Source organism: Colletes gigas, unplaced genomic scaffold (genome assembly GCF_013123115.1).
Source record: "Colletes gigas isolate AHSC1104 unplaced genomic scaffold, ASM1312311v1 Colletes_gigas_Sc00002, whole genome shotgun sequence".
NCBI lineage: Eukaryota > Metazoa > Arthropoda > Insecta > Hymenoptera > Colletidae > Colletes > Colletes gigas.
In genome coordinates this window covers 767,312-788,584 of record NW_025106631.1, presented here as the reverse complement: position 1 = coordinate 788,584, position 21,273 = coordinate 767,312, and the positions used below count along the sequence as shown (strand labels likewise).

The 21,273-nt window shown below is 38.3% G+C and overlaps 1 protein-coding gene across 3 annotated transcripts in view; it reads right to left on the bottom strand.

The window, feature by feature from the left end:
* Positions 1-818: 818 nt before the first annotated feature.
* LOC122401153 (histone demethylase UTY) overlaps positions 819-21,273 on the bottom strand; it is a 118,396-nt gene continuing 97,941 nt past the window's right edge. For all 3 annotated transcript variants that reach the window (XM_043403114.1, XM_043403120.1, XM_043403118.1), the window contains 9 exons: positions 17,544-17,727; positions 13,564-13,779; positions 12,404-12,559; positions 6,536-6,722; positions 6,129-6,443; positions 4,512-5,954; positions 4,167-4,422; positions 3,309-3,646; positions 819-2,853 (listed from right to left, as the gene is read on the bottom strand). In XM_043403114.1, the coding sequence (XP_043259049.1) occupies positions 2,641-2,853; positions 3,309-3,646; positions 4,167-4,422; positions 4,512-5,954; positions 6,129-6,443; positions 6,536-6,722; positions 12,404-12,559; positions 13,564-13,779; positions 17,544-17,727 (3,308 nt within the window). In that variant the 3' untranslated portion in view covers positions 819-2,640. The remainder of the gene's footprint in view (positions 2,854-3,308; positions 3,647-4,166; positions 4,423-4,511; positions 5,955-6,128; positions 6,444-6,535; positions 6,723-12,403; positions 12,560-13,563; positions 13,780-17,543; positions 17,728-21,273) is intronic.

The following is a 21,273-nucleotide window of genomic DNA, read 5'->3' as shown; positions in this document are numbered from 1 at the left end:
CGACTATCGAAGCTCTTGAGCCGTCTGTTCCGTTTTAACTTCGCGCGCTGATTACCTAATCTTACTCTTTACATTAAATATATTTATATATATATATATATTTATAATTTATTAATCGTTAGTCGAAGTTGTCAAGTCAGTTCGATATATCGGCAGAGGTTCACGGTCCGCTCCTCTGCTGCCAATATTAATCATATGCGTTGAGATCATTTTGAGTGCATGGATTAAAATACTCTTTATCGCGTACAGTCGGAAGAAAAATCAACTGGCTCGATCAAGGTTACCATTACGCGAAGTATATTACTTTTAACGTGTTACGAGGACAGTGGCCTTGAACGGCTAATCAATTTCGCGCCAACTTAGTTATCGTCGTGGATCGTGGCACCGACACGTTCCAGAAACCAGCATTACACACACACACACACCGCCATTCCTGTATATTACGTAGAAATATATATATATATATATATGTATATATTGCAATTGAATGGCGCAACGTTGTAATCGATCGCGCGGTATATAAAAGGAGAAATGCGGTTGATCGTTCGTCGTGAAACTAAACTCGGCGGAACTAGCATTTCTAGGATTTTCAAAAATACATCAGTCCCCCCCCCCCGATGATCTTTATTACCGACCTGTACGGACTATCTACTTCTGGGTATTTTTTTCTTCTTTTCGTTCATTTTCTCCCTTTCTCTCCCTCTCTCTCACACACGTTTGCGAAAAATACGTCTTTTCGGCAGAACAAGAATTGCATTTATTTATACACTCGCGGTAGGTATGATTTGTGTTCTCTCTTTTTCTTTTTTCTTCTTTTCTTTCTGGCACGTACATTTGGCGCTGCTAAACGCCAATGTGAATTGACGAGACTGAGTTGAAGGTACGTTTTATTTATTTGTTTCCATTCCTCTGACTTAATATACGATTTGCTTGATTAGACGATTATACATCAGCGTTTCCCAATTTCTCATTCCCGATATAACAGATCGTCGATCCGGAATTATCCGTGCACCGCCGTGTTAAAATTAGTTAAAATTCATCTAAATGTTCGACGATCGAATCAAGTTAAACGGTACATTAAAAAGACTCCGTTTCACACAATTCTTGTCTGTTCTTTGTCTAGTTAAATAAATCGAATAGATCAACAGCTTTCACACGATCGAGATCGATCGGAACGAATTGATTAGGAATTAATAAATATCTCTATGATTAAAAATAGTTCTATACACGATTTCAAATTTCTGATACACAAGTCTTCGCGTTTCTCTTCGTTTGCGAAACCAATAAATTGAGAAACGCCGTTCTATAAGCTGTTCGCAGCACATGTCCCCTCCCCTCCCCTCCCCTCCCCTTTTGCTTTACACACGATATATCTTAGTAATTGCTATACAAACCATACGTTTTACTATACAAATATGTTAGAGCCGCAATGACACAATAATTGATTCATTCTGAAGGAAGATATTTGTCCGGAATGCCACTGTACTGTTTTATATCCGTTTCCTTGTTCTGTTTTTCTTTGTTTTTCTTTTTATGTTCGAAATGGTAGAAAAGCGTAACGGTAATCGTTCCAAAAAAGACGTCAAGTACGATATGAAAACACTGTTTCTCGTTTGCTCGATGAATTTTTAGTCACTGGCAGTAAGACATTCGTGACCGTGCGAAATATCCCCGTTGAATTTCATAAGAAATCAATAATCGTCTCGATCCGCTTGTTTACAAAAATGTACAAGTATGTTTGAGCAGCTTCGCGTTACTTTACAACCGTACTCTAATCCGTAATAATAGTTAACGACAGCTTAATCATCTCTCAATCGCTTTGGACTAAATGTAATCCTTTAACATATTCGTAATTGGCAGTGAATATTTCCGTGATTTCGTACGCATTTCGTCCTCGTATTTTCTTTTTTCTCTTTTTGGATTTTCTTTTTTTTTTCTTTTTTTTTTTGGATCGTGATTCGAATAAAACAATAACGAAGAAAATTTTCTATACTCGCGGTTGAACTCGCAACGAATATCGGATACGTTTAAATGCTCGTTTCGCAGTCCCTTGTCGCGACACGAGGCTGATAAGAAACGCGGGCAAGTTCGTCGATAACTTATGTCCAGCATATACGTCTTTGTCGCAAATCTTTCGCACGGCGATGTCATCAAAGGATTACGTGTGATTACCGTGTAATTTACAAAAACACAGTCTTTTCTCGTTTACGTTTTTCATAATTTTTTCCTTAATTTTCAAAAACTTTACATACCCAAGAGCTAGACCAATTTTTTTTTCACACGTATCGCGCAATTTCGAAGTTAATTCGTGTATCGGTCGCTAACCTAAAACCGATCTGTACAAACAGTGCTAACTAATCGTCAGGATGTCCGAGACTTTTCGATCGCTCCAGTGACTATACCGAATATTGTGCGTGTCTTACAAAAATTAGCCATGGAAACGGTACGCAACGCATCGAATTTCTTTTTAATTTCTTCCGCTTTGTTCCTCCCACATCCCCCCCCTCCCCCATTTTTTATAGTAGCTCTCAGGTACCTGAATAATGCTTATCGTAAAGTTCCTTTTCGAACACAGAAATCGAACTGCTCGAGTCACTGCAGCGTGCCCAAGAAGTCCAGATATCTGTGTTGCATGTAGCCTCAGGAGGACTGGCTGGATTGAGCCGACGAAGATGTGGTTAAAGACGTGTGTAAAGAAAAACCGTCATAGACGTCCATTAAATCGCGCATTCTGTATTCTTCTAGGCAAACGAATCCTTCTAGGGATGGAGATTGTTTCCTTGCGCAGTCCATACAGTGCACTACGTGTCGTTTCTCTTGCTCCCTTATGAACAAGATGTTGAACACTTCGATCTGAAACAACATCGAGCAAAAGATCATTATAGTCCTTCAATTACACTTGTTTAACTCTTTGAGGCACCTTTGATACACTGTAATGCATCGTGAGGCATTTTTAGTCCCATCTCTAAATATTGCAATAGCTGCATGCGTATAGGTTTATATTTTGTCTTATTTACGTGAAGCAGTTGGTAATATCTTCAAAGAATGTTACAAATGTATTCACTTGCGTTGGCAACATTCAACATGCCAATACAGGTTCATCGATTGTTGCAAGCGGAAGGTTTATTGCGACAAATTTAATTAAACTACTATTTTTTGTTTAATTTGCAATGAAATTTCTATGCAACACGGGTCAATTTTATTATCTGAAATCCTGTGCCCCAAAGAGTTAACGTTAGGCTTTACTTTTATTTCAAAAGCAGTTGCTTGTACCGTAATAGTATAATTAATATTTATAAAATGCTTACCTCGCATTGCCCGCAGTAATGTGATGCTTCGTTCTTTCCTCGTCCATGGAACCGAACTTCTACACCCTTACTTTTTACAAATTCTAATATTAAACAGCATTGTCTCATTGTTCTTAACAGACAATTCTTAATGAGCTCGAACAGTCTCGGGTCCGACACTTTAATATTTCGTGCTAGATTCCAGGATAAGTGTACCATCGGTACAATGGATTTGAACGACTGCAATTTGTTCCACTCGTAGCGTTCAATTGCCAATTGGTATTGACGAGCTGTCAAAGGACCCACGTTCCATGCTATGTTGTTACACCAGCCAACGGCTTGCACCCAATGTACGCAACCTAACAGAAAATTCTACTTGTTTCAAATGCTTAATACCTTGGTCGCTTTAATTTTAGATTAAAATATTTATAGAATGGAAGTGAAAAAAACCGTTTACATGATTTACAGTTACTAGTTACTAGTTGTATACAAGCATTATTTGATAGTAACTGGAAGTCAGGTTAACGTTTTAATCGAAAACGTAGAATAAAATTACTTCGTTTTGTGGCGGGAAAAACGATTTCAAACATGTGTCGAGTACACGTGTACTCGATTATCTCAACTCGTCGGATTTCGTTATACATTATTTATATTTCTGTTTGCATTAATTCAATTCGATAATCAACGACATGCAGTTAATAGCTTAAAATTTGTTAAAACCGTTGTCCATTACGTAAAGTAAAGTTATTTTTTATCAACATGGCCGCGTATAAAAAATTTTATTCTATATTTTTAATTAATTTTCTTTTATACAGAATCGAGTGTTCTGTATAAGAAATGAACATTGGATAATTTGTAATAATTTGTAATCTCGCTCACCCGCGTTGACCCAGACAAGGTCGCCTGGCCTTTGAAGAAACCTGTACACTGGAATATTTTCTTCGTACAAATCTTCTAAAGATGGCCACCAACTACCGTGGAGATAATTGATGTTATTCCGCTCGCAAAGTGCACAAATCACGCCCCAATACGCGTCAGGTACTGCAAACCATTCGCAATCGCCGGGTCCAATGTTGATATTAATGGAACAAAAATTATTGTTCTCTTGGTGTCCAGGTGTCCTGCTACCAGGCACCTGTAAACAAAGGTATACAAAATGCACACTAAAAAGAAGTCTTATCGATAAGAAGAACTTATCGGTCGTATTACGATCATTGCACGTACCTTCATGTATAATTGAACAGTGTTCATGCCTAAAATAACGTGGCCAACGTGGCTGAGCATATTCCCAGCCGACACGACTCTGGTGAACGCCGGCAATTTCATCAACTCTTGTAGCTGCGGTTTCCATTTCCTCTCGTCCGATAAATCTACATTGGTCCCAAATCGCAACATCTTCGAGCCCGGTCGACCCGCCAATCCAAACGCGTTCTTCTTCCTCCTAACAGCACCAGTGCTATCCTTAGAATCCGAATCAGATAAATTCGAGGTGTGTATACCTTGAGCCTTCTCTCTCTCTTCCTTCAAGCTTTCCTGAAAGCTCGAGGCCTGGTACTGCGCGTACTTCGCGATGGTCGTGTGACTTCTGTGGCTGATGCAGCCCCAGACCTTTCTGCCCATCACGGGGTCCCAGTTCTCGTCGCTGGTCTGCTGCATCTGGGTCCTGACCTCGATACCGTGGTCGGGATTCGCCTCCACCAGCGTTTTCGTCGAGAAAAGCCCGAGGTCTAGCTTGAGCGCGGCTGCCAGGCCGCGTATCACAGCTATCGGATGTTTCAAGCAGAACTCTTGCAACTGCGGACTGAACGCGTCTTTCTTGTTCTCCAGGTAGACGCTGGGCGTCGGCGGTAACAGTTGTTCCTTGGTTAGCCTCTGGCTGGGCGCGTCGGGCGGCGCTGGGGGTGGCGAACGATCGCTGAGTATGGAACAGTTCGGTACGCCTTTCAGTCCCTGGCCCTTGCACGCCTCGATCAAATTCTTCGAATCCATCTCTATGCTGAGCTCTTGCTCCGGCTGCGACTCGCACAAGCTCTCCAATTTGAGAACCGGCTCGACGCGAGCGGATGGCTCGGACTTATTCGTACTCGACGTCGCCTCGCATTTCACCGTCTCCACCGTCGCGGTGGGCGTCTTCGCGTTCCTCTTCTCGTACGTCTCGAGTTTCGACGTGGACGACGGTTGGCTGTCGTCCACCTTCTCCAGTTTCACCTCTTTGATCTTCTCGTTGCTCTCCTCCAGGTTCGACGGCGAGAACGGACCCGAGCTCAGGGTGCCATTGTTGACGATGCTGGGCGCCTCCTCCTTCACGTCCAGGTCCTCGGAGCCAAAGTGCTTCAGCAGGTCCTCCGCCAACGACGTGGCGATGTCCTTCTGCGACAACAGCGCCTGCAGTTCTTGGTCCGTCACCCCCAGGTCCTTGTTGCCCGCGGAGCCCTCTGGATAGTTGCTCGTCGTCGACGATATCTGTGTGTAACCCTGGGCGGAGTACTGATTCGGCTGGTACTGGTTGTACTGGCCGGACGTCAGCTGCCTCTGCGGGAAGCTCGAGTCGGAGGCGGACTTGTAAGGCATTCCTGGCGTCTGGCTGTTCCCTGTCGCCGCCGTGTTGTAGCCCACGTTGGAATCGGAGAATCCTGTTTGCAACGCGACGGTCCCACCTTGCTGCAACTATGCCAAACAGGATGAGCGTGAAATGAAAGTGGAGCAGGTACATTTTTGATAAAAAAAAGCGGTTGCAATATTGACATTGTCTGTGAAGGGGAGATTAAGACTTGGACTCGATCAGTTTCTTTAAGGTCTATGATATCAATAAGCAGGCTTCGATAAAGGAATCGTCATTACCGGTTGTTGGGGTATTCCAAAGTTTTTGATGACCCCAGGTTGCCCTAACTGCGTGTGGTTGTATCCAGTGGGGTAACCAGGTTGTCCAGGCCTCAATCCCCTCTGCGCAGCTTGCTGTTGCTGCAGCCTGATCTGCTGCTGGTGCTGTTGCATGGATCTGTACTGGTGCTGCAACTGTGCAAGCAGTCCCTGCTGTTGAGGCGTCAGGCTCCCGTGATTCTGTTGGAGAAACTGTAGCATTTGTAGCTGCTGGGACGAGAGGTAAAACGGTGGTGGCCTTTGCTGCGCGCCTGGGGAGATTGGCTCCTCTCCTGGCTGAAAGGAGCACATCGATTGAAAGAAAAGCAAACTGACGGACGCTACCAATAATTCACAGGCTGCTAAAAGCAAGGCTCATCAAAGCTCACCTTGAATCTTTTTGTGTTTAGATTTTGTCCCTGGCCTTGCGGATAAGGAGGCGGCGGCCCAGAGGGCGTAGGGCCGTACTTGTAGCCTGGACCAGAGGGCGGTTGTTGCTGCTGTTGCTGCCTGCTAGACATCTCAGCGCTAATGGGCAAGTTCCAAGCCTCCTCTATAGACGGCAACTGCCGCCTCCTTAACGAAAACAGAAATATCACGCGTCAACGAGACCGATACATATCCCCAGGTTGCTCTTCTGACAATTACTCAAAATACGAATCGAGCGTTTTATCGCGACGACGGTTCTTTTTTGCGCAACACGAAAAACGTGGAACGTGTGTTCCAATCTCTTTCTCGTTTATCTCTCCTCGGGAACGATTCGTTCGTGTGGACAAAACAAAAGTGCTTTGGTGTGGAGTAATGTTACCAACGAGGATAATTTGTTAATGTCTCTGTACGAGTACCGTGAGACCCATAAACGGAAGTCGTGAGCAACGTTTTTTCAGAAAACTGAACGTTCGATTTATTTTGGTGGAACAGAAATGGCTGTTTCAAACAATTATTACCAGAATATTGTTGCGTTCAAACTAATATTGAAATTATTAGTCTTACCATCTTTATTTAATACTTGAGATACAAGCACGTTATACAGGGTGTTAAAATGAAACGAAAATCATGAATACCCATTTGTTGATGGAGGCTTCGTTAAAAAGTTATTAACGTTTACACTTCCGCCTATACTGAATTTTTTTCTCGAAAATGCGCAAGATTTCAGGAGTATGTCTGTTCACCAAAAATGATTGTAATCGACCCCCGCAACCGAAAATAATTTTTCTAAAACGATTTGAAATTTTTTTTGGTCCGTCGAAAGATTTCACAACTTCTCGAATTTTTTTCTGGAAAATGGGGAGGATTTTGAGGGTATGTCTATTCGCCAAAAATGATTGTAATTAACTCCCCTAGCTAAAAATAATTTTTTTAGAACGATTTCAAATTTTTTTTTTCGGCGATAAAATTCAGCACTATATCCCCTGTTGATTTTTCTTAAAACTTCGTTTTTAATTTTTAATAAATTTGTTTGACGTCCTACGGAAAAGTTGTTTAGTACTTTTTTGTAGGTATCCATTAGCTCTACTACAGAAAAAAGTTTCATTTAAATATGTTCACTAATGTAGGAGTTATCGCTGTTTGAAAATTGAACCATTTTTATGGGGTTTTCCTCATTTTGCGGGGTCAAGAAACAACTTTTCTAATATTCTTACAATTTCTACATATTCAACACTAAAATACGCGTTGTTTGCCGTTTGAGACATTAAAATCCTCCAATCCGTTCAGAAGTTATGATGTTTTAAAGATACGCACGAAATTTTCAGGGTACATTTCTGGTCACACGTTATATTTTCAGTAATTAATTTTTTTCTCGAAAACGTGTAGGAATTTGGGGGTATGTCTATTCACCAAAAATGATTGTAATTGACCCTCGCAACCAAAAATAATTTTTCCAAAACGATTTGAAATTTTTTAATTTCGTGGAAAAATTTTACACCTTCTCGAATTTTTTTCTCGAAAATGCGTAGGAATTCGTGGTTATGTCTATTCACCAAAAATCACTGTCATTGACCCTTGCAACCGAAAATAATTTTTTCAAAACGATTTGAAATTTTTTTTGTCCGTCGAAAAATTTCACACCTTCTCGAATTTTTTTCTAGAAAATGGGTAGGATTTCGGGGGTATGTGTAATGACTAAAAATGATTGTAATTAACCCCCACAACCGAATATAATTTTTTCAAAACGATGTGAAATTTTTTTTGTCCGTCGAAAAATTTCATACCTTCTCGAATTTTTTTCTCCAAAATGCGTAGAAATTTGAGGGTATGTCTATTCACCAAAAATGATTGCAATCGACCCCTGCAACCGAAAATAATTTTTCCAAAACGATTTGACAAATTTTTTTCCCCCTGCAAAATTTCAGCACATTCCTGATTTTTTTTCTCGAAAATGGATAGGATTTTGGAGGTATGTGTAATGACCAAAAATGATTGTAATCGACCCCCGCAACTGAAAATATTTTTCCCAGAACGATTTGAAATTGTTGAATTTAATTGTTAATAACTTTTTAACGAACCCTCCATCGACAAATTGGTATTCTTGATTTTCGTCTTATTTTAGCCTCTAGAATCTCCCATTAAAATTTTTCCCAGGGTCGAACACCCTGTATGATTCTTAAAATGACCCAAATTGGGGGGTCAGAAATATTAAATAAAGATTTTGCTCAGGCGTGGCTAATAACCTTATAATTACTATATCTAATAAAATGTTCGAGTAAAACTGAAAATGCAGGTTCGCTCACTGGTCGAAACAATCGGAGAATATGGTTTCTGAATGATTTACGAAAATAAATCATCGAGCACGAGGTATGAAATGCACTTGATGTGTTCTAACTCAGTGTCTAACATCGCAAAATCTACGAGGTTTTAAAGGTAGCTGTTTACTGTACCGAGTAATAAAATCCATGCAAGTAGAAATAGAAATCCCAGTAGCGGAATCAAACGTTAGAAAGGTCGGTTCGAAGAGATTAGTGATTTAGGTCAGCTGTCAAAACAAATCAATTTCCAATGTTGCAGATGCAATATTGATGTCTACTGATGCAACAACAAATAATTTCGACCGGGAAAATCAGCGTCGACGTACTTGTCTTCTGTCTTTCCAACATGTCTGCAATTACCGCTCAAAAATTTGGTACACACATTGCTGTTGTATTCATGATTCACGATTACACGACGGAAAACAAAACAAAAGATAATGCAGTCCCCCCATCGTCTTTCAATAAGTTTATCTCAGCCAGCAATAACATTTATTGTACAAGATAATTAGTTATACTCACGATTGTTTGCTATGTAAAACGAGGTACGAACTAGGAACCGAAATCACGAAGATCACGATCTTCACGAGCACACGAAATCCCTGTCGAAGTTAGAATCGTAATGGTCGCTTTGCGTAAACGAAACTTGTCTTCCAGACTTATTGTAGAAAAAAAAGTTATCATATCGTGCAGTGCAATAGACTGGTGCAGCGATACGAAGAAAGTGGGTCTCTTCTGTATGGGGAAAAGGTCAGGGAGGCCTGAAGCAGTGGTTCTTAACCCTGTTAAGGTCGACGTTACAATTTAGAACACGTAGAATATTCCAAATGTGATGGTAAATGATTCCAAATTTTTGAGCAGCAGCGTAAGATGTTTGAAACGACACAGGGCGGTCTGTCGTGATATTTTCGAGGATTTTAAGTATGTTAACGCGTTCTTTTCGTTGCAGTCGGCCACCCATAGGCGCTCGACAAAATCGCTCACCGTATACCATCGGCGCCTACAGTGGACCGTGTGCGTTGAACGCCCTAGGGGCGTTCGTCGGTTACATATGCTCAGTGCGTGAAACACTCATCCGCACGCGGCGACGACTACTGCACAGACAAGCGCGCGTTCTTGCACCGAAGATGTCCGCACTTAACCCTTTTCCCTGTCCCTGTCCCTGTTCCGCCGCTCAAGGCTGCTCCTCCCAATCACACGCTCTGCTCCAAAATTTAAAAATCCTTCATGACTCTTTCTTCTCAGAAAAAAAATCCATGCATCGGGTCGTACCACATGAAATTGCCATTCAAACGGATCAAAACGAGAAATTGCTATATTTGTCCTCTTCAAGAATAGGTTCCTACTCGATTGTTAATCATTGGCCAATTGGCGTGGTACTTACTCTTACTTTACTGCTTTCTATTCTAAACAGACGTTAAGAAACTACTGTAATTACGACTCCTAAGTCTGGCTGGAGAGCTTTGTTTCTGGATTAGGTTCCTTCGTAATTCCTAATCGATCCTCGTTCGAAAGGGATTTGGGGTTCTCGCCCGGACTCGGTTTACAGATTCAAATCCCTGGAACGAAATTTCTCCGACCAACAGTCTCTTCTGCTTGGTAAAAATTAATTTTTCTACCTGCTTTGGCTGCACTAGGTCTGAGTTTGAATCTGTGTGAGTTGTGTTTCTTCTCGTAGAAAGAAGTGAAGTATAATAGAAACAACTTAATGATCGAATAAAATTATAGACCACGATAGATGCAATGTTTAACTTAATCGCCAATTTCATGTAGTACGACCTAATGTAAGCAAATTTCCCTTCTATCGAGTACAAGATTGTTACATGAAAATATGTCTGTTTTAAAACAACGTAGGAGACAGCGCAGCGATCATTTCCTCAATTAGTTTGTGTCTAAGATCGGTGCTAGCACTGTACTCAAGTGAATAGAAAAGAGACTAACATTTACATGTAACTGAGAATTACAGAATTTGCTTTTTCTTTTCATTGAGAAATGTCCAAAGTCCTTATTTATGAGATTTATTTGAATTTCTGGGCCTCTTAGCCGCCTCGATATTATTAAAATGTATAGAAAAATTCCAAATTCCAAATTAATATACGGAGACCTCGAGACAATTGATTTTATTTGAATTTCTGGGCCTCTTAGCCGCCTCGATATTATCAAAGTGTACAGAAAAATTCCAAATTACAATTGATATACGAAGAATTCAGGATTGTTTAATTCCTTTTAACGAAAAGATAGCCCTTAGAGTATCAAATATATTTACAATCTGTATCAGTGAGCAATGAAGATAGTAAGTTGGACAGAATTTGAGTATACGAGTGTAATTTTGATGCACGATGACGTAAAGGTGACGGTAGAATGGAATTTAAAGGTTTACTGGGCGAAGAAACCAAACGACGCATGCTCCAATCGCGAACGAACCAACAAGCCGTGAAAAACATTCCATGATATGATATTATCAATGTTAAAATAATGTTTGATAAAGCCTGACTGATCCAAACTAGACACCCTCGAGTACTTTTGTCCACTAATCCGTTCGATAAATCATAGGTGCGTACAATAGAACCTAGATCATTACATTAAATCCAAGTACAGTACCCCTTTCGACAAAATGCTATATTTACCATTCTATCGCTATAAAATTATCATCAATAGCTTGGTGACGATGTCCCGAGAAGAATGAGTACAAACACGACCACATTTGGACCATTTGTAATTACTCATAATTTAAACATTACAAAAATTTATACGCATCCCTGTAGCGCGTAATAGATGAATCTAAACTTTGTTCAATAGCTTGGCGACGATTTCTCGAGAAGAATGAATACAAACATGACCTCATTTGGACCATGTCTAATTACCCGTAATTTAAACATTTTCAAAAATTTAATAGATGAATCTAAATTTTGCGTTCGCTATTGGTCAATAAAATTATCATCAATACCTTGGACCATTTGTAATTACTCGTAATTTAAACATTTTCAAAAATTTAATAGATGAATCTAAATTTTGCGTTCGCTATTGGCCAATAAAATTATCATCAATACCTTGGCGACGATTTCCCGAGAAGAATGAGTACAAACACGACCACATTTGGACCATTTGTAATTGCTCATAATTTAAACATTTTCAATAATGTAAATCATCCCTCTAGCGCGTAATAGACGAATCTAAACTTTGCTCAATAGCTTGGCGACGATTTCCCGAGGAGAATGAGTACAAACACGACCACATTTGGACCATTTGTAATTGCTCGTAATTTAAACATTTTCAAAAATTTAAACGCATCCCTCTAGCGCGTAATAGACGAATCTAAACAATGCCTTCGCTATTGGCCAATAAAATTTACTCCATCACTGTCTATGGTCACGCCCACCTCGAGCTTCGTTGGTTGCCAAGCAACCGTTCGTTTTGCTCGTCAAGGCGATGCAACGAGCGTTCATGTATCGAGGTTCTACTGTACGCGTGCGCCAAGAGTTTCGAGAAATGAAAAAATTGAATGGAACTTACTTGGTGGCAACGGAAGGCATCGGGGCTTGGCTCAAGTGACTCTGCAGGAAGTTTATCCTCTGTTGAAGAGATGGGTTCATCGGGGTGTTACCGCCGGACTTAGCCCCACCTAGGCCCGCCAGTGAACCCGTGCAATTCGGCGTGTTATTATTACCCCTAAAGAGGAAAAATATCGTGTGTGATTACACGATCCTTCGGACTCTGTGGATAGGTGAGCTTTCCACGTTCTCTGTCTCTCTCTATTTTTTTTTTATTTATTTTTTTTTCTCTTTGAATGCCAACCCATCATCGTTCGACTTACGGAATCGTTCTCGTTAGATTAATGTCTGATGCGCCATTATGCGGGGCGCGTACTATGGCAGATAAAAATACACAAAGTGGTACAATGAATACAATATACGATGGACGAACAAAGACTATGCTTGTCAACGAGCGTCTCGTTCCGTTCAACATGGTCAATTTTCTACCCAAATAAATCCACTAAACGTACTAATCAGCAAGCATATACTCTAGCAGGCGTTTTCGAAAACAGAACTATTTATCATTTGGTTCGTTACTGGCCCCGACAAAGGAAACGCAAAGCACACGAGAACTCTAAACGGACGAAATAACGTTTTTTTCGACGCTAAAATGGAGATACAGAAGGGGTCGATCGTAGTGATTCATTTCCGTTTATTTTAACTGAAAAATGTACATGTCGGTATACAGTATCACAGTCACGATGACGACAAAGGGTATAATAAATGGGGTGGAGCCGAAAAGAATGCACCTGAATGGAATTCAAATTTGGCTGAGACAAAAATTCGTGAAAAAAAACGTTCTTCTCTTTATTGGTCAGAATTTCTTATACACTGGGAATTAAATAGCATCGCTAATAATAAATTACGCAGTTTACGAGTCGAGAGACGACCGATTGTTTTCTCATTGTCTCTCGTGGCGAACATCGCTCAGGGACATTCTTTGGAGCTTCTTGCGATACAAATGATGAGATTTTCTTTTTCTTTTTTTTTGTTTTTTTTTGTTTTTTTTTGTTTTGCGATCTTTCGATGCTGGCGATGAAAGATGTTCACCTTTCGGAGTCGAACGTTTCATCGACAGCGTCGTTGTCGCGCTGCGACGGCAGAAGCGTGATTTCGCTCGCGTTCTGTCGGTTACTATACCTGGAAGCGTTGACGTAACAAGCTAGAGCGTCTTTAGGTTGGCTAACGCTTTCGTACAAAATGCCCAGATTCGTCCACGCAGCCGAGTGAGATTTATCTAATTGTACCGCGCATATATAGGCTTGCAGAGCGTCCATAGGCTGGTTCTGCTGCTGATAGAGGACCCCTATGCTGCACCACGTGTCAGCATTGCCTTCTGATTTTTCCACAGAGTTCCTGCAACGTCCCACAACGTCCTCCGTTAGTCACCATTTCGATCAGTTTCGCTAATTTTCAATTTCGCTAAGGGGACCATTCTACCTTGCAGGCACGAAAAACACGTGTTTCTTTGCGATTTTTTTTTGGGGGGCTATTAAACAGCGATTAATTCCAGGTTTTGTAGATACATTTATCATATATTTAGCTATATTTACGAATTTTTGCAACGTCCCACAACGTCCTCCGTTAGTCACCATTTCGATCAGTTTCGCTAATTTAAGGGGGCCATTCTACCTTGCAGGCACGAAAAACACGTGTTTCTTTGCGATTTTTTTTCGCGGGCTATCAAAGAGCGATTAATTCCAGGTTTTGTAGATACATTTATTATATATTTAGCTATATTTACGAATTTTTGCAACGCATAATATCTATCGGTTACGCTGTTTTTGTTGATCAACGAACAACAGTTTTTAGGAACGGCTGTGTATGTGATATCTTGAAAACGAGTTATTCGAAATCCAAAAACCAACGATATTCTTAATACAGATGAGTGTGGTTGTAGCACGAATTAGGATCTTTTCAAAAGAACAGAAAATGGCAAAATGGCAGCTATTTTACGAAGAAATACTGAATATTTTCATATATTCGGCTGCCTTTTTGTTAATAGAAGAAAAAGTATTGCAGATATCGCAATTATCCTAATTCGTGCTATAGGGAGACTAGTTCTAAAGATACTGTATAAATTTCATGTTGATATCTTGAATAGTTTTCACGTTATTGTCTACGCAGTGTCGAAAAATGTAGTTTCGAGGAAAACAGCTTTAAAGTTTCACGTCCAGTTGTTATAACTTCGTTAGTTTTTCGAATTTCAATTTGATATTTGGTAGATCAATTCTCGAGACTGCGTACTAAAAGACAATGCAAAAAAAAATTCGATTTTTAAAATCCCGCAAGGTAGAAAGGCCCCTTGAGGGAATATATTTTTTCTAATTTTTTTTCCCAACGATAGGTAGGCTGTTTCGTGCTGAGATTTTACAGATATATTTATTCGTCTCACAAGCATCTACAGTATTTTTTTCATCAAAAAATATTAAAAATTGTGAGAGTTATAACTTGTAACATATTTTTTGAGGTCTCTCTCACGCTGGTTCCTATTACGGCTATAATAATTGATATTTTTATACGAAATTTTTACAAGAAGTAGTTCAAGATATGTACTTTCGAAAGCATTAAACATTTGTCAGAGAAAGTTTCACAGTTACGTCCAAAAAATTCGATTTTTAAAATCCCACAAGGTAGAAAGGCCCCTCAAGGGAATATATTTTTTCTAATTTTTTTTCCCAACGATAGATAGGCTGTTTCGTGCTGAGATTTTACAGATATATTTATTCGTCTCATAAGCATCTACAGTATTTTTTTCATAAAAAAATATTGAAAATTGTGAGAGTTATAACTTGTAACAAATTTTTTGAGATCTCTCTCACGCTGGTTCCTATTACGGCTATAATAATTGATATTTTTATATGAAATTTTTACAAGGAGTAGTTCAAGATATGTACTTTCGAAAGCATTAAACATTTGTCAGAGAAAGTTTCACAGTTACGTCCAAAAAATTCGATTTTTAAAATCCCACAAGGTAGAAAGGCCCCTCCAGGGAATATATTTTTTCTAATTTTTTTTCCCAACGATAGATAGGCTGTTTCGTGCTGAGATTTTACAGATATATTTATTCGTCTCACAAGCATCTACAGTATTTTTTTCATCAAAAAATATTAAAAATTGTGAGAGTTATAACTTGTAACATATTTTTTGAGGTCTCTCTCACGCTGGTTCCTATTACGGCTATAATAATTGATATTTTTATATGAAATTTTTACAAGAAGTAGTTCAAGATATGTACTTTCGAAAGCATTAAACATTTGTCAGAGAAAGTTTCACAGTTACGTCCAAAAAATTCGATTTTTAAAATCCCACAAGGTAGAAAGGCCCCTCCAGGGAATATATTTTTTCTAATTTTTTTTCCCAACGATAGATAGGCTGTTTCGTGCTGAGATTTTACAGATATATTTATTCGTCTCATAAGCATCTACAGTATTTTTTTCATAAAAAAATATTGAAAATTGTGAGAGTTATAACTTGTAACAAATTTTTTGAGATCTCTCTCACGCTGGTTCCTATTACGGCTATAATAATTGATATTTTTATATGAAATTTTTACAAGGAGTAGTTCAAGATATGTACTTTCGAAAGCATTAAACATTTGTCAGAGAAAGTTTCACAGTTACGTCCAAAAAATTCGATTTTTAAAATCCCACAAGGTAGAAAGGCCCCTCCAGGGAATATATTTTTTCTAATTTTTTTTCCCAACGATAGATAGGCTGTTTCGTGCTGAGATTTTACAGATATATTTATTCGTCTCACAAGCATCTACAGTATTTTTTTCATCAAAAAATATTAAAAATTGTGAGAGTTATAACTTGTAACATATTTTTTGAGGTCTCTCTCACGCTGGTTCCTATTACGGCTATAATAATTGATATTTTTATACGAAATTTTTACAAGAAGTAGTTCAAGATATGTACTTTCGAAAGCATTAAACATTTGTCAGAGAAAGTTTCACAGTTACGTCCAAAAAATTCGATTTTTAAAATCCCACAAGGTAGAAAGGCCCCTCGAGGGAATATATTTTTTCTAATTTTTTTTCCCAACGATAGATAGGCTGTTTCGTGCTGAGATTTTACAGATATATTTATTCGTCTCATAAGCATCTACAGTATTTTTTTCATCAAAAAATATTGAAAATTGTGAGAGTTATAACTTGTAACAAATTTTTTGAGATCTCTCTCACGCTGGTTCCTATTACGGCTATAATAATTGATATTTTTATATGAAATTTTTACAAGGAGTAGTTCAAGATATGTACTTTCGAAAGCATTAAACATTTGTCAGAGAAAGTTTCACAGTTACGTCCAAAAAATTCGATTTTTAAAATCCCACAAGGTAGAAAGGCCCCTCAAGGGAATATATTATTTCTAATTTTTTTCCCCAACGATAGATAGGCTGTTTTGTGCTGAGATTTTACAGATATATTTATTCGTCTCACAAGCATCTACAGTATTTTTTTCATCAAAAAATATTAAAAATTGTGAGAGTTATAACTTGTAACATATTTTTTGAGGTCTCTCTCACGCTGGTTCCTATTACGGCTATAATAATTGATATTTTTATATGAAATTTTTACAAGAAGTAGTTCAAGATATGTACTTTCGAAAGCATTAAACATTTATCGGAGAAAGCTTCACAGTTGCGTCCAAAAAATTCTCGAAAATTGCCTTTATTTTCCCCCCTTGAATCCATATTTTTAAACTGACTTCCACGATATTTCAAGATCTAGCGGATCGATCGACTTCAAATTGGGAGTGAATACTCAACAGACATGCCTCTATCGCTGGAAGTGTAAATTAAAAAAAAAATAGACTTTTAAAGTGCTTCGAAAGGACAGATACGAACGTACAATAATCGACGACGTAATTTGACGATAGATCTTCGCGAAAAGCTAATAAAATTTTAAAGTTTGTATCCGTGGTAACAGTGTTGTTATAAAATTCGCGCGGAATCGTTTTTGAAACGTTAATGACGGGGTATTAAGCTCGCTTAGGCATTAAAACCGAGGACTGGACAAGACGCGGAATCGTTCGGTCTAAGAGGCTTATAGCATCCCGGTTTGATGAATGAATGCAATAATTTCGAGATTAGCGGCTCTTCGCGCCGGGACACGTTACCTGTATGCGATAAATGCATCGTGAACTTTTCCAGAAGCGGCAAGGCAACGGCCCAGCAGGTAAAGGCTTTGCCCACTCTTCGGTTCCGCCTCGATAGACTTTTGCAGGCAATGAATAGCGATCGCCTGCTTCTGCTGTCTCGTTATACCCAGCACGGTACAGTCAACAACGTGGTACATCCATCCTGCAACGACAAATCAACCAAATAATCCCGTGGATCCTCGCAGAACCTCGCGCCTTCCAATCGTCCATTTTCGTATTTATCGCGGAAAAATTTAAGTCTCGGTAATCCACAGAATGCACTTGATATGCACAAATACAAGAAATACGTAAGATACTATTATATTTGGGGGTTCAGAAAACCCTCTAAAAAGCTCCCATTTCTTAATAATTAACACAGATATCAATTTGCATAAAGTCTGCTTATAACACTGTAAATATCTTGCAATTAACAAGCAACACTTGTCTCTGGGTCTACATGGTAACTGATAAAAAAAAGTATATTTTTAAAGTTTCTATAGCCAATGGAAACTATCATAATATCGTATACAATTTAAACTTTATTATATGTGACTTCTTTCGTAATAACAAAATAAAAATACAATTCGTGCACTCGAATTTTAATCCATCGATAAACCGTAATATTCTTCAATCTTCGATCGAACCCTCGAGTGGATTGAATTAATAAATGAAAATGTATGTACCCCTCCATTCACTATTTGATTTCCATTTACAAATTTGTTAAAAATAAAATAAAATAATTCGAGTCGAGCTCGAGAGTCCCCACTCAGTCCATACACGTGTACACATATAAAAAAATAATCATCGATCGATCGAAAACAAAACGAATATTCGTAGCACGTGTTGCTGGATATCGTCGCCGAGAAGTATCTACCGGGTGTCTACCTGGCGAAATCGGGTCCAACGACGCGATACTCCCTAAACCACGAAACAATTCGAGCAAGAGTAACTGGCTGGGGATTCGCGAGCGGAGACGAAGAAGAAGTCCAGGGGCCGGAACGTTCCCCGTGGATCGCAGGAATGGAGGACGTGTTGCCTCAACACTAGACGAGTACCGAACTGAATAGATTTTCGCAGGTATAGCCTAGGGTAGCCACTTTTACCCCACTCTCCCTTCGAGGCGGTCTCGAATTACAACCCTCTATAAACATAGGCGTAGAAGCAACTGTGGAAGCCTTGTATCTCGTGGAAAACGGTTCCACCAATCGAGAACACGGTTCCCATCGAATGGAAACGCGCCATTTCCCCAGGAATAATTTCCATTTTTCTCGACGGCGATTCGCGAGCCACGAAAAAGGAAATTGAATCACGTCGGTTTCGGCAACGTCCGTTCTCTTTGGCCCAAAGTAGGTGGTCGGTTATGCGTGTACGTGCCATCCTTAAAGGCAGCTGTTAGCTGTTAGCTGTAACGGTACACCTTTATTTTCCAGTTCTTTCCTTCATTATTATCCGCCTAGACCTGCCTCGACTGCAAACCTACCATCGTTTACGCCTGCAAGTCTAAATAGAACTAGAAATGATGCCTGGTGATTTCGTTTACAGCGAATCTGAACCATATTTGTAATTGTTACTGACTGTATATCTCTTTGTTAATTCGATAATTAATTCTATTAAACGTTTGGACTTTGTATTGAGAGTAGAAGGTAAAGGTGGTTAGATTAAATATTTCCACCCTTTATAACACTCTGAATAATTCTATAGGAATTCAAGAATTAACTAATAATTATATTGAAGGGGTAAATTCCATTTTTCTACTGTAGACAATTGCAACAATTTTAAGTATTAAATTCAAGAATTCAAGAATTAGATAATAATTATATTGGAGGGCTAAAAGTGATTCCATTTTTCTAATGTAGATAATTGCAACAATTTTAAGTATTAAATTCAAGAATTCAAGAATTCAGGAATTCAAGAATTAGCTAATAATTATATTGATAGCGTGAAAGTGATTTCATTTTTCTACTGTAGATAATTGCAACAATTTTAAGTATTAAATTCAAGAATTCAGGAATTCAAGAATTAGATAATAATTATATTGAATGGGTAAAATTGATTCCATTTTTCTACTGTAGATAATTGCAACAATTTTAAGTATTAAATTCAAGAATTCAAGAATTCAGGAATTCAAGAATTAGATAATAATTATATTGAAGGGGTAAAAGTGATTCCATTTTTCTACTGTAGATAATTGCAACAATTTTAAGTATTAAATTCAAGAATTCAAGAATTCAGGAATTCAAGAATTAGCTAATAATTATATTGATGGCGTGAAAGTGATTTCATTTTTCTACTGTAGATAATTGCAACAATTTTAAGTATTAAATTCAAGAATTCAAGAATTCAGGAATTCGAGAATTAGATAATAATTATATTGAAGGGGTAAAAGTGATTCCATTTTTCTACTGTAGATAATTGCAACAATTTTAAGTATTCAAATTGCAATTGTAACTGCCTGTATATCTCTTTGTTAATTAAACATTTGCACTGTGTATTGAGAGTAGAAGGTAAAGGTGGTTAGATTAAATATTTCCACCCTTTATAACACTCTGCATAATTCTATAGGAATTCAAGAATTAGCTAATAATTGTATTGAATGGGTAAAATTGATTCCATTTTTCTACTGTAGATAATTGCAACAATTTTAAGTATTCAAATTGCAATTGTAACTGCCTGTATATCTCTTTGTTAATTAAACGTTTGCATTTTGTATTGAAAGTAGAAGGTAAAGGTGGTTTGATTAAATATTTCTACTCTTTATAACACTCTGAATAATTCTATAGGAATTCAAGATCCATTTTTCTACTGTAGATAATTGCAACAATTTTAAGTATTAAATTCAAGAATTCAAGAATTCAGGAATTCAAGAATTAGCTAATAATTATATTGATGGCGTGAAAGTGATTTCATTTTTCTACTGTACATAATTGCAACAATTTTAAGTATTAAATTCAAGAATTCAAGAATTCAGGAATTCAAGAATTAGCTAATAATTATATTGGAGGGGTAAAATTGATTCCATTTTTCTACTGTAGATAATTGCAACAATTTTAAGTATAAAAACGACAATTATTATAGGTAGAAATGATTCTATTGAATACTTATGTTTTCAACTTGATCGTTGGAAGTAAAGTGAAAGCTGGAAATTACAGTTTTAATAACGTCCATTACAACACTCTACACTCATCAATAGTCGATACACAATTCTCAACTGACTCGTTTAAACAAACGCGATCCATTTACGTCGCGATTATTTATTCCCACCTTTTCGTGTTGCAACAAAGAAAATTAAACGATTAAAATTGCAGGTAAATATAATAATTAATTTGAAAATGATAAAAATTCGTGAACGTTTGTAAGATGAAATTTTCACGGTGCAATTTTGTATTATTATTTAATTTACCGCGAACGAAATCGAATGAACGTCCTATTCGAGAATTTATTTGTATTACCCCAGGATACGCTTCAATGTAAACGGGACGTATCTTAATTAGGGCTGTTAATTTCCATCGGTACGCGAGGTCTCTTTATTTTATCATTTTGCAATATCACGGTCGGGCGCATTTTCCGACCACTCGACGCAATTTTAATCGCAGTAATTTTCGCGTCTCCGCGCCGCTGCACTCTCTAAATTAAACACGCGCCGTGGGAAAACGAGAGTTTTGCAACAAGTTATTACACAATCGTAGAACGCGATGCTAAACGCGCGGCG